We start from the raw sequence: 14,273 nt of genomic DNA, 5'->3' as shown, positions 1-14,273 counted from the left end.
TGGTCTTTTTTGTTTCAGTCACCCCTATTATGTCGATCTGGTACTTATCTAATTCCTCAGCTAGCTCCATTTCTTTGCCATTCAGGCTTCTTACGTTGATAGTACCGATCGTTAACTCTGGTGATGTTGAGTTGGGGTTTGTTTTCAGATTTGTTCCAGTAGCTGACTTTTCGCTGTTCGCCCTGGTTACCTGGCGAAAACAATGGGAGCCTTGTTTAACCGGGCGACGCCCCAGCCGGCATGAAATTTTGTCATGTTGTACCATCATTTTTTTATTTTGGTTTAACCAATAAGAATACAATTTGGTCGGTTAAATCCCAAATTGCCAGCCTCGTTCATTCAGTATCAAAGTAGATACCCAACAGGGTGCACCACGAGAAGGTGAGGATTGGACATTAGATCAGAAGACCTGGTCAGTTCTCCGCATTCCTTTAAAGGCTATGTGGAGGTCTCCTCTCAGTTATACAGCCTCGACCCTTAAGCACCCCATCCAAAAGAAAACCTGATTCAGAAAATAATCAAAAGTAAACTATGTTTATTTGGCCATATAAGCAGAATGAATGATGAGAGGAAATTAAAAATGCTGCTCTTTGAGATGACTGAAGGAAAGAAAAGAGGAAGACCAAAAATGACATTTGACAATGCGATGACATTGTCAAATGGTGCAGAAACTCAGTACACATATTGAGTAATTTATACAAAATAGAATGCAATGGAAGAATCATATCAAAACAGCATCAGACACCTACGGGCATTGAACCCATGGTTGTTTGATTGTTGATTGAATAATGTGAAATTTCTTATGAAGGTATCTTGACATGGCAATACAACATAAGGTATGCAAGATTTGATGAAACAGTTATTGAAAATGAAAAATGAAATGAGGAATATGAGGAGTATTATTAGACATTTAGTTGAAACTAAAGAAAGTGTGGAAAAGAATAGATTGAAAGAAAAAGGGTAAAAGAGGTGACGAGTGATTCTAGTATAGTGTATGGAGATTGCATAGTTAGAGGATTATGTGTGTAGAGGCTTAAGTGCTGTGAGGACATCATGTTGGAGGCTTAATGGATTTTTTACAACACACAAAAAGAATTAAAATAGAATTTAATACTTCCTATATTTCGTCCTAGTCACTAGGACATCTACGGGGATTACAAAAACAATTAATGTAACATATACACAAATAACAAACAATACTAGGCCCAACCATGTGGGTGACACTAAAGTCCTATCTAGGTAGAGCGCCCTCTAAGGGCAGTAGTAGGTGGCTTGGAATGTAAGGTGGGAACTCTGGTGATGAGTGTTTCATAAATCTTCAGAAGCTTAATGCAACCGTATTTATTGAGATTTGGTTGGTTTTTGAGAGCTGCTGCTGCTTCTAAGAAAAGTCTCTCTTTCTTGAATTTGCTGTGGTGGAGCATGGTGGTTTTCTTCCATGATACTCTGTGGGTGGTGTCCAAAACATGGTCAGCCAAGCCTGAATGCCCATAGTTTTGTTTGAAGATGTAAGATTTGTGTTCCTCTAGACGGATGGATGCTGATCTGCCTGTCTGTACAAAGTACGACAGCTTACAGGAACAGGGTACTTTGTAAACTCCAGGCAGAGAGAGAGGAGGGAGCTGATCTTTCATAGAACGGATAAGGGTAGCAAGTTTGCGGTGGGGCTTATATGCTGTGTGTAGGTTGTACTGTTTTAGTATCTTGGCTATTTTTTTGGATGTGCCACGGATGTAGGGTATGGTGATGGCATTTTTAAATTCTTGTTGACGAGAAGGACGGGGAATGGGGGAGGAGTTGATTATTTTTTTGATACTGTGATCGCTGTAGCCACTGGAGAGGAAAGTGCTGTGTATGTGGTTAAGCTCAGTAGTGAGGGCGGTTCCACTGAAACAAAGATTGTGGGCTCTCTTGGTAAGCGTTTTAATGATGCCGTATTGTTGCGAGGGGTGGTGGTGGTGGTGGGAGAGTTTGTGAATGTATCTGCCTGTGTGTGTGTGGGTTTTCTGTATACGGTGAAGGTAAGTGTATCATTAGGCAGGCGTGAGACTAAGGTGTCTAGGAAGGGTAAACAATTGTTCTTTTCCTTTTCCATAGTGAACTGGATTCTTAGATGTAGACTATTGAGATGACTGAGGAAGGAGTCTAATGTGTCTGGGCCATGAGGCCAAATAGAGAACACATCATCTACAAATCTTAGCCAGATAGAAGGTTTGAGCGGGGCTGAGTCTATGGCTCATTTTTCGAAATCTTCCATATAGAAATTGGCAGGGGGGGTGAGAGGGGGGAACCCATGGCAGTTCCCTCTATCTGCTTGTAGTTTTTGTTGTTCCAAGAGAAATACCCAGAGTTAATGGCAAAGGAAAAGAGATCTAAGATGTCAGAGGGAAAAACGTTTTCTAAGAGAGATAAGGTGTCAATCAAGGGAATATTGGTAAACAAAGAGGAGATATCAAAGCTTACCAATATGTCTGTCTTATTCAAGGTTAAATTTTTTGTGAGGGCTTTAAAGTGCGAGTTTTTTATATAGGAAGGGGACCTTCTGGCGAGGGTGATCAGAGAGTTGGCCAGCTGTTTAGATAGTCTATAGCAAGGTGCATTTGTGGCATCTACTATAGGCCTGAGTGGGGAATTGGGTTTGTGGATTTTTGGTAAACCGTATATTCAGGGGGAACGGGAGCGGAAAGGTTTAAGTATTTTCGTGACGTCAGGGGGCCAGGAAGATACTTTTTTGAGTAAGATTTTTAGTTTCTTGTGTTTTTGTGGGGTCGTGTTCTAGCGGGATGTAGGTAGCGCGATCGCGGAGGATAATGTTCATTTTACGATTGTATTCACTGGTATTAAGAACGACTGTGGCATTACCCTTATCCGCTCTGGTGATGACGATACTTTATTCTTTATGTAGTTTCAGGAAAGCCATGCGTTGGGCATATGAAAAATTAGTTTTTGGCGGCAAAGAATGCGCGAGGATGTTGGCTACGTCAAGTCTGATGTTGTTAGCTATCTCCGACGGTAAGCCACCGATTTCCCCGTTCGATGTTCACCATTACGTCAAGCACCGGCACTTCCTTCGGAGCGACGGCAAAATTACGGCCGAGGCAAAGGGCGCTGACGGTTTCGTCGTTGAGCCTTTTGGAAGACAGGTTTATTACTGTCTGGAGTGGTTGAATTTGTGGTTGTGGTTTGTTTTTCACAAGGTTGCTATATTTCTTGATGTGTTTATTTTTTATTTTTTGGAATTCCCTCTGTGCGGAAGTTTCCAAAATGCCAGAGAGAATCAACCAAAGTTCAGGGTTAAGAACGGTGGAGAGCTCTGAATGTAAGGAGCCAATGGCGGCGTTCGTCACTGCGAGGGTAGCACGTGTAGAGGCGATTTGCTAGCAGAGTAATGCCCGGCTGGCACAGTTATATATACAAAGTGCTTCTTTGGAATGGAAATTGATCTTTATTTTAACGCAGTTTGGTATCACTCTTGTATCCCGACATCATTTTAAAAAGGCCAGCCTATTTAGTTGCCTAGATAGTCGTAGTTTTGACTTACCGTATTGCTTGGATTTGCGTGCTAATTCTTCTCCATGGATGATTAGAATACGTGTGTAGAGGCTTAAGTGCTGTGAGGACATCATGTTGGAATCTTAATGGATTTTTTACAACACTCAAAAAGAATTAAATTAGAATTTAATACTTCCTATATTTCGTCCTAGTCACTAGGACATCTACGGGGATTACAAAAACAATTAATGTAACATGCACACAAAAACTTACAATACTAAGCCCAACCACGTGGGTGACACTAAAGTCCTATCTAGGTGGAGCGCCCTCTAAGGGCGGTAGTAGGTGGCCTGGAATGTAAGGTGGGACCTCTGGTGATGAGTGTTTCCCAAATCTTCGGAAGCTTAATGCAACCGTATTTGTTAAGATTTGGTTGGTTTCTGAGAGCTGCTGCTGCTTCTAAGAAAAGTTCCTCTTTCTTGAATTTGCTGTGGTGGAGCATGGTGGTTTTCTTCCATGATACTCTGTGGGTGGTGTCCAAACATGGTCAGCCAAGCCTGAATGGCCATAGTTGTTTTAACGATGTACGACTTGTGTTCCTCCAGGCGGATGGATGCTGATCTGCCTGTCTGTCCAAAGTACGCAAGCTTACAGGAACAGGGTACTTTGTAAACTCCGGGCAGAGAGAGAGAGAGAGGAGGGAGCTGATCTTTCGTAGAACGGATAAGGGAAGCAAGTTTGCGGTGGGGCTTATATGCTGTGTGTAGGTTGTACTGTTTTAGTAATTAAAGCCCTCACAGAAAATTTAACCTTGCATAAGACAGACATATTGGTAAGCTTTGATATCTCCTCTTTGTTTACCAATATTCCCTTAAATGACACCTTATCTCTCTTAGAAAACGTTTTTCCCTCTGACATCTTAGATCTCTTTTCCTTTGCCATTAACTCTGGGTATTTCTCTTGGAACAACAAAATCTACAAGCAGATAGAGGGAACTGCCATGGGTTCCCCCCTCTCACCCCCCCTTGCCAATTTCTATATGGAAGATTCCGAAAAATGAGCCATAGACTCAGCCCCACTCAAACCTTCTATCTGGCTAAGATATGTAGATGATGTGTTCTCTATTTGGCCTCATGGCCCAGACACGTTAGACTCCTTCCTCAGTCATCTCAATAGTCTACATCCAAGAATCCAGTTCACTATGGAAAAGGAAAAGAACAATTGTTTACCCTTCCTAGACACCTTAGTCACACGCCTGCCTAATGATACACTTACCTTCACCGTATACAGAAAACCCACACACACAGGCAGATACATTCACAAGCTCTCCCACCACCACCCCTCTCAACAATATGGCATTATTAAAACTCTTACCAAGAGAGCCCACAATCTTTGTTCCAGTGGAACCGCCCTCACTAATGAGCTTAACCACATACACAGCACTTTCCTCTCCAATGGCTACAGCGATCACAGCATCAAAAAAATAATCAACTCCTCCCCCATTCCCCTTCCTTCTCGTCAACAAGATTTTAAAAATGCCATCACCATACCCTACATCCGTGGCACATCTGAAAAAATAGCCAAGATACTAAAACAATACAATCTACACACAGCATACAAGCCGCACCGCAAACTTGCTACCATTATCCGTTCTACAAAAGATCAGCTCCCTCCTCTCTCTCTGCCTGGAGTTTACAAAGTACCCTGTTTCTGTAAGCTGGCATACTTTGGACAGACAGGCAGATCAGCATCCATCCGTCTAGAGGAACACAAGTCTTACATCTTCAAACAAAACTATGGGCATTCAGGCTTGGCTGACCATGTTTTGGACACCACCCACAGGGTATCATGGAAGAAAACCACCATGCTCCACCACAGCAAATTCAAGAAAGAGAGACTTTTCTTAGAAGCAGCAGCAGCTCTCAAAAACCAACCAAATCTCAATAAATACGGTTGCATTAAGCTTCCGAAGATTTGGGAAACACTCATCACCAGAGTTCCCACCTTACATTCCAGGCCACCTACTACTGCCCTTAGAGGGCGCTCTACCTAGATAGGACTTTAGTGTCACCCACGTGGTTGGGCCTAGTATTGTTTGTTATTTGTGTATATGTTACATTAATTGTTTTCGTAATCCCCGTAGATGTCCTAGTGACTAGGACGAAATATAGGAAGTATTAAATTCTATTTTAATTCTTTTTGAGTGTTGTAAAAAATCCATTAAGCCTCCAACATGAAGTTAGAGGATTAGTTAATGAGAGAGTCCATAAAGTCTGCTATTCAGGAGGAAGAATGAGTAGGATAATTCAGGAGTTGGACATGAGGAAGAAACGAGCAAGAGAGTTAGTAGTGATTGTGGGAACAAATGATCTAAGTGGACATAAGGAGTATGTGAGGATGAATATAAGGAGGTTATTGAGAAGAGTGAAAGATAACAGTGATAAGGTAAGAGTGAAAGGTATGTTCTTCCCTCAAACACATATCATACATCCACAAACTGTACTCCCTTCTCCTCACACAGTTCCACTAGCATACCATTCATGATTTTGGCTTTCTGTCTCAAATCATCAGTGTGTTGCTGAGGTATGACAATGATGAGCTGAGATGGAGAGCCAAAATCATGAATGGTATGCTAGTGGAGCTGTGTGAAGAGAAGGGAGTACAGTTTGTGGACATATTGCATGTGTTTGAGGGAAGAATGGAATTATACAGGCATGATGGGTTGCATCTGCATTGCTTTGGAGTGAGTGCACTGGAGAAAGTGTTGCTAGATGGAAGTACAGCGTGTGTGTGTGTGTGGCATGAAGGTCAAAAGTAGGGGAATGGGGAATGCAAGAGGAACAGGGAAATGGGGGAAGCCCGGTTGAACAGGGGTACATGGCATAGGGAGAGTGGGTGTTGAAAGTGGTAGTGAATGTGTGTATGATGATGTAGTATATTGTGATGTGGGAGGAGAAGTTGAGACTGAGCAGATATATGTGGTAAGTGGTGATAAAAGTGATTGGGCAAGGGCAGGTGTGGTGGGGGAAATCGCAATCAACAAGTGGCTTAGGTAGGACTGGTTATAGACCTAAATATGAACTACTGTATTTGTTTACAAATGCCAGAAGTATCAGAAATAGGGAAGATGAAATGGTTTCACTGATTCAGTTTATTCACTCCAAAATCATTGCAATAAGTGATGAATGGTTGAATGAAGATGATATTCTAACAGGAATAGAATGGAAGGATACAGTTTTTTTCGTGAGGACAATAAGGGAGAGGAAGTGCTGCTGATGATAGCAGGGGAATTATGTCCACTAAAGGTAGACATGAAAGAGGGAAATAGTGGCAATGGTTATAAGGCAGTGTGGTTAAGATGGAGGTTGACAAGAAGACATATTTAGTTGGATGTTGCTATAGGCCAGGGAATGTAGAGGGTGGTGATGAAGAAATGTATAAACAACTTGGATTAGTGAACAAAAGAAGGATAATTATCATGGGTTATTTTAATTATAGCAGTATAGATTGGGATGAAGAAATGGCATTTAGGAATAAGAAAATTGAATTTCTCTAGTTCTTGAGAGAGGATTATCTCAGGTAGCATGTAAAGAGTGCACACAAGTAGCGAGAGTTATAGATATGATCATTTCATCAGAGGATGAAATTGTGAATGGATTTTCACACTTTATTCCAGTTGGTGAGAGTAATCATGAAGTGATCACCTGAGTTGTGGGCTAGCTATATGCAGACTTCTGTGAGGAAAGGATATATGTGGAATAATGAGGCAGGAGATTATGACAAGCTTAGGAGACAGCTTGGAGCTATAGCTTGAAATGAGGAGTTGGGCAGTAAGGAAATCAATGCTGCTTGAGAAATGACAAAGAAATACATAACATGTTTTCATTTCCATTCTTCCCTCAACAGCATCAATGTGCAAATGTATTCCGAAGGCCAAAAGACTGAATAAAGTAGGTGTAAAATGGAGAAATAAGGGGCTTAAGCATGAAATCTGGAAGAAGAATACTTAATTCTTCCAGATTTCATGACATCATTATTACAGGATGAAAAATTATAAAAAGCAGTTAAATGAAGAGTATAAAGAGCAAGCCAGGAGAGTGACTCAGTCAGTAACAGGAAAACAAAAGTGCAGTATAAGCAGAACTTGCAAATCAGGTGAAGAAAAACCCTAGTTTTTTAGATATGTGGCAAGTAGAAGGAAGAATGATCAGGGTGAGATGATGTTAATGGATAAAATACTAAAATGGTAACTGCTGCAGAAGACATTGTTGAGGTATTCAGTGATCAATTTATAAGGGTGTTTCATCCTGATCAGGGTGGAATTATAAAGAACTTAAGCACAATCATCCATATGAAACCATGATCAGGCCTCATATGGATTATTGTGCACAAATTTGGTTGCCGGGTTATCATGATGATAACTTGTTGAGGATATTTTTGTGTAGAGGCTTAAGTGCTGTGAGGACATTATGTTGGAGGTTTAATGGATTTTTTACAACACTCAAAAAGAATTAAATTAGAATTTAATACTTCCTATATTTCGTCCTAGTCACTAGGACATCTACGGGGATTACAAAAACAATTAATGTAACATGCACACAAAAACTTACAATACTAAGCCCAACCACGTGGGTGACACTAAAGTCCTATCTAGGTGGAGCGCCCTCTAAGGGCGGTAGTATTGTACAGATATAAGGCAGATACATTCACAAATTCTCACACCACCACCCCTCACAACAATATGGCATCATTAAAACCCTTACCAAGAGAGCCCACAATCTTTGTTCCAGTGGAACCGCCCTCACTACTGAGCTTAACCACATACACAGAACTTTCCTCTCCAATGGCTACAGCGAACACAGTATCAAAAAAATAATCAATTCCTCCCCAATTCCCCGTCCCTCTCGTCAACAAAAATGCCATCACCATACCCTACATCCGAGGCACTTCGGAAAAAATAGCCAAGATACTAAAAAAGTATACACACAAGATACACACAGCATATAAGCCCTACCGCAAACTTGCTTCCCTTATCCGTTCTACGAAAGATCAGCTCCCTCCTCTCTCTCTCTCTGCCTGGAGTTTACAAAGTACCCTGTTCCTGTAAGCTTGCGTACTTTGGACAGACAGGCAGATCAGCATCCATCCGCCTGGAGGAACACAAGTCGTACATCGTTAAAACAACTATGGCCATTCAGGCTTGGCTGACCATGTTTGGACACCACCCACAGAGTATCATGGAAGAAAACCACCATGCTCCACCACAGCAAATTCAAGAAAGAGGAACTTTTCTTAGAAGCAGCAGCAGCTCTCAGAAACCAACCAAATCTTAACAAATACGGTTGCATTAAGCTTCCGAAGATTTGGGAAACACTCATCACCAGAGGTCCCACCTTACATTCCAGGCCACCTACTACCGCCCTTAGAGGGCGCTCCACCTAGATAGGACTTTAGTGTCACCCACGTGGTTGGGCTTAGTATTGTAAGTTTTTGTGTGCATGTTACATTAATTGTTTTTGTAATCCCCGTAGATGTCCTAGTGACTAGGACGAAATATAGGAAGTATTAAATTCTAATTTAATTCTTTTTGAGTGTTGTAAAAAATCCATTAAACCTCCAACATAAATTGGTGAGGATAAGTTGGAAAGGGTCCAGAGAAGATTCATAAAGGTGGTCAGTGGTCTTTGGAATGTGGAGTACGAGAACAGATTGAGAAAATGTAACTTGCAAAGCCTCATGAATAGGAGGAAAGGGGGGGGGGATATGATTGAGACATATAGGCTAGTCAGGGGTTGTTGTCAAGTTGACATGGAAGAGATTTTTCATAGAATGAGAGAGTGTATGTGTGTGTGTGGGGTAATGCAAGAGGCCATCACTGGAAACTGTATAAGGAGGATGTGAGCAGAGGAGTGATTAGAAGATTCTTTGCATGGAGTGGTTGGCGAGTGGAATACATTGCCTGAATGTGTTGTGAACATAGACACATAAGGCACGGTTGGATGAGTATCGTGTGCAATAGTGTATACCTCCCACAATGAGTCTCTGACTCCAGAGTTCAGATATTAATAATACTAATAATAATTCCAAAGAGACTAAATACAGTCCCCTTTTTTTTCAAGCCGCTTTAGGTCTCCTATATCCAAGTATTGAGCAGCAATAATTATCAACATAGCTGCTTTATATATACATATAGCAAAGAATACATAAAATTTGATATTATTAAAACCACTCTGAAACATCAATCAACCAATCACAACTGAATACTTACCAACTTTTCTAATGTTTTTACATCTCCTTCACGAGCAGAATGCAGCAGTTTTTCCTCTTTCTTTCTTAGGTCAACATCTTCTGCAGCTACAATATAACAATACCTTCTTTGTTATTAAAACACAGTTGTTTATTTAAATAAAAGCCATTAAGAGATTATCAAATTAGTTTTTAAAAAAATGATGGAATTATTATGCAATATTAAGCTGATTTTGTTCAACACTTTGCCAGTGATGATCAGCGCTAGTTCAAATATCTGACTATGGCATTATGTTTAATTTACAGAATTTATTACGATTATGACACCACCAACACATCACTCATTAACTCTGAAATTACCAACTGTAACTAATCACTGTGTTCCACTACAACTGATATTTCAATAAAAGTTTTAAAATTTGAACAAACTTCTATTGAACTAAATATTTTCGTATACATAATTATAAAATTTACAAATTTCATGTAAACAAAAATAAAAGCTTCATGAACTAAATGTGCACACAAAATGGCTTTCCAACAAAGGCTGAATACTCCCCAACAAAAACAGCTTTCCTATTTACTCTTTAACAAACACATAACCTTTCTTCTTCATATATAACACAACTGTACATAACGTCTGTATTGAACATTTATGTTAGTAGAAATGATATACAGTAATTTGTAGTCAATTGTGCTTATAACATCACAGGTATACTTAAACATTTAAGTCTTATACTGCCAGCGTATATTTTAGGACCATTATTGTTTAACTTGTATGCAAATGATAATAGAGATATGTAGCTATTTACTGAGGATGCAAATTTGCTCAGGAGAAATAAAGCTGATGATGATGTGGTTCTCCATAAGGATTTGGATAGATAGTCTCTGTGGGCAGATAAGTGGGCTAATAACTCTGCAAACTGTAAGATTTCAAAATTTCTGTAAGACAAAGAATGGATGTTCTGTATTCAGATATTTAGTGAGAATGTATTGAAGGAGGTCTAGGAGATAAGGGAGAGGAGGGGGGAGTGATGACAGACATCTGAAATTTAGTTGTTGGAAGTTTTTTCACTTTGGTTGTACTATACATTAAAGATGCCAAGAAATTATGTACTTGGTTTAATCCTTTATCCAAGTGTAAGGTTGAAACAAAGGTTGAAGTACAGGAATACCTTGTATAGTGCGGTTTTGAACAACGTGGGTTTTGGTCTAACACTGTTTTTATTATTACACTTATCATTATTACACTAACATTGTCAACACTGACCGGTGACTCCCAGGTGCCACAAGTGATAGTCGAGAGCCACGTTTATGCAGTAGTTATTCGATTGGCTTTCACATAGACACGTTCTTTTCCCCACAGCATTTTATTATTTACGTTAATATTAGTATTTAATATTTTTTATTATTTAAGTATGAGTGAAAAGAGACAAAACAAACAAAACACTGTTGGAACAAAAAATCACAAGTGGTTGACATTAGAGAAGAAACTTGAAATTATAAAATGTCACGAGAATGCCGCTTCGTTTGCTAAAATAGCTCGTGAGAATTCAATGAATGAGTCATCTGTACGAAAATGAAAAATGAAAATGAAAAAGAAAATGAAAGTGAAAATGATGGAGGTACAACCAGTGAAACTTTTATAACAAGTCACAAGTGGTTCTACAATTTCAAAAAGCGTATGGGACTCCATAATGTAAGAATCCAAGATGAAAGTGCTGACACTAAAACTGCAGAATTATTTCCCAATGAATTGAAGGAGCCTATTGAGAAGGAAGGCTACACAGATGATCAAATTTTTAACGTTGACGAGACTGACTTGTTCTGAAAAAGAATGCCATCGTGCACATTTCTAGCAGAGAAGGAAAAAACACAAGCTGGGTATAAAGTGTCAAAAGACCGATTGACACTTTTACTAGAAGGTAATGCATCAGGTGATTTAAAATTGAAGCCACTGTTAGTGTACAGAGGGGAAAACCCAAGAGCTCTTAAGGACTTTACAAAGAACAACTTACCTGTTCATTGGCGTTCGAATAAAAAAGCGTGGGTTACTCGTTCAATTTTCGAAGACTGGTTTAAAACTTATTTTTGCCCTGAAGTTAAAAGCTATTGTAAAAAGAATGATGTTCCTTTCAAAATTTTGCTTTTATTAGACAATGCGCCAGGCCATCCAACTCTATTGACTGACTTAGATGAAAATGTCAAGATTCGTTTTTTTCCTCCAAACACAACATCAATTCTGCAGCCGATGGATCAAGGCATTATCTCCACTTTCAAGGCTTACTATTTAAGACGAACTTTTGCTCAAGCTATTAAAGCTGCAGCAGAAGAAGATTCTTGGACTTTGAGTGAATTTTGGAAGAAATTTAACATAAAAGATGCCATTCAAAATATTTATGAATCTTGGCAAGAGGTGACTCAAAGCAACACGAGAGCCGTATGGCATAATCTTACTGCATTGTTCAAAGGACTTTGTTGCCTTTGCAACACAGAAAGAGGAAATCTCAACAGAAATTGTGCAGATGGGCAAAGATCTTGGTTTTACAAGTTTAGATTGTAACAATGTGAATGAATTGATTCTCATTCAAATGATCTGGATGATGAAACCCTTTTGGAGTTGCAACAACAATGAGCCTATGAAGCAGAAGATAAAGATGACCCCACTGATGTCATGGATGAAGAATTTTCCTTTGCTGACCTTTCAACTTTTGTGAGAAAAATCGACCAGGCTTCCAACTTTCTCATAAATCCCAACCAGAATTTGAAAAGAAGCATCAAAGTGAGACAAAGTCTCAATAATGCCATCAAATGCTACAGAGATTTAGTACTTGAAGAGACAAAGAAGCCAAGGATGATTCAACGAACACTAAAAGACTACTTTAGTAAAAAGTAAATTACTGTATGCTAAAATTGAAGCAATATTTGTTTTGTTTTCTACAACTTTTATATCAGTTTAAAAGGATTTTATTTGATGTTTAGTTATTATTAGTTATTTTATTGGTTAATAAAAATAAATTTTTTTTTTTTCATTTTTAAACATTTTTATTATCCAAAATTTTTGTAATAAACAAATTAAATTGAAAACCTTTATAAATAGACCTCGAACAATGTGGTTTTGCATGGTGCGGACTCTTCTTGGAACCAATTAACCCCGCTATACAAGGTATTCCTGTATTTTCAGGACCAGGGCAACTTGTATATAGAAGCTAATGACTTCACATCGCTTGCCTTAGCATCCCATAATGCAAAGCACAGGTCCGTAAGGACATGTGCTTTGCCGTGATGTGAAGTCATTAGCTTCTATATACGAGTTGCCCCGGTCCTGAAAATACTTTAGGTACAACCTTTGTTTGCTTACATTTGGATAAAGGATTAAACGGTATATAATTTCTTGGTATCCTTATTTTCTTTATCTTTATCTTTGGTATCTTTATCCTGTATTTTCATGACCAGGGCAACTTGTATATAGAAGCTAATGACTTCACATCACTTGCCTTAGCATCCCATAATGCAAAGCACAGGTCCATAAGGACATGTGCTTTGCCGTGATGTGAAGTCATTAGCTTCTATATATGAGTTGCCCCGGTCCTGAAAATACTCTAGGTACAACCTTTGTTTGCTTACATTTGGATAAAGGATTAAACGGTATATAATTTCTTGGTATCTTTAATGTATCTGAAATTTAGTGATTATATTTCAAACACTGTGAGAACATTCCCATGAAGAAATAAAGAATTCAACTGATGTCTGAATATGGGACCACGACACATTTGGACTACTGTACATGAATTTGGTTACCTGATTTCAAAAAAAAAAAAAAAAAAGACTGAAAAAGGCCAGAGAAGAGACTGAAGTGGTAGCAAGTCTCTGGAATTTTTGAATGATGGATCTAAGGACAAACTGATTGAATGCCATGCACAGCATGGGACAGAAGGAAGGGAGATGGTTAAAATAAGAGACCATCCCCAGAAGTTATAAAAGAAGGGCATGAGCAAAGGAATTGAGGAAGCCAATTTTTGATTAGAGAGAGAGAGTGAAATGCACTGCCTAAGAGTGCAGAAACAATAAACCAGTTATGACATGGTTTAATAAGCAATACATTTGATAATCAGAATTCCCAAGGTGTAATATTAATTGCTCGCATGATTGGCTGAGCGAATACTGTCTCTGCTTTCCAACCAAATGGTTATGGTTCATATCTATAGGTTTAAACTCAGTGTTAGTTTATTCTATTCTATTAACAATGTAATATGCCTTCAGTGACATATAAAATTGAAATATAACTCCAGTGATATGAAATATAAAACCAATATGAACCTAAGTACTAATGTACAATATGTTTCTAACTTTTTGTGGGTGAGATAAACATTATAAAAAAGAAAAAGAAAATTAAAAAAATTGTTTTCACTCATTTTTTAGACACAGCAGCATATTTAAAACAGCAACGAGGACCATTAGAAACAAGTAAAGAGTGCGTGATATGCAACATAATAGACACACACAATATATATATATATATATATATATATATATTC

At 38.8% G+C, this 14,273-nt stretch overlaps 1 protein-coding gene across 1 annotated transcript in view; it reads right to left on the bottom strand.

The window, feature by feature from the left end:
* Window positions 1–14,273, bottom strand: part of LOC150094636 (oxysterol-binding protein-related protein 1-like) — a 714,206-nt gene that overhangs the window by 577,400 nt on the left and 122,533 nt on the right. The window contains exon 6 of the mRNA XM_090411347.1: window positions 9,761–9,846. Coding sequence (XP_090267473.1) covers window positions 9,761–9,846 — 86 coding nt within the window. The remainder of the gene's footprint in view (window positions 1–9,760; window positions 9,847–14,273) is intronic.

Source organism: Typopeltis vanoorti, chromosome 21 (assembly GCF_054136105.1).
Source record: "Typopeltis vanoorti isolate ZY-2024b chromosome 21, IOZ_Tvanoo_1.0, whole genome shotgun sequence".
In the NCBI taxonomy this organism is placed as follows: domain Eukaryota; kingdom Metazoa; phylum Arthropoda; class Arachnida; order Uropygi; family Thelyphonidae; genus Typopeltis; species Typopeltis vanoorti.
The sequence above is the reverse complement of the archived record's forward strand: the minus strand, read 5'-3'. Positions and strand labels throughout refer to the sequence as shown.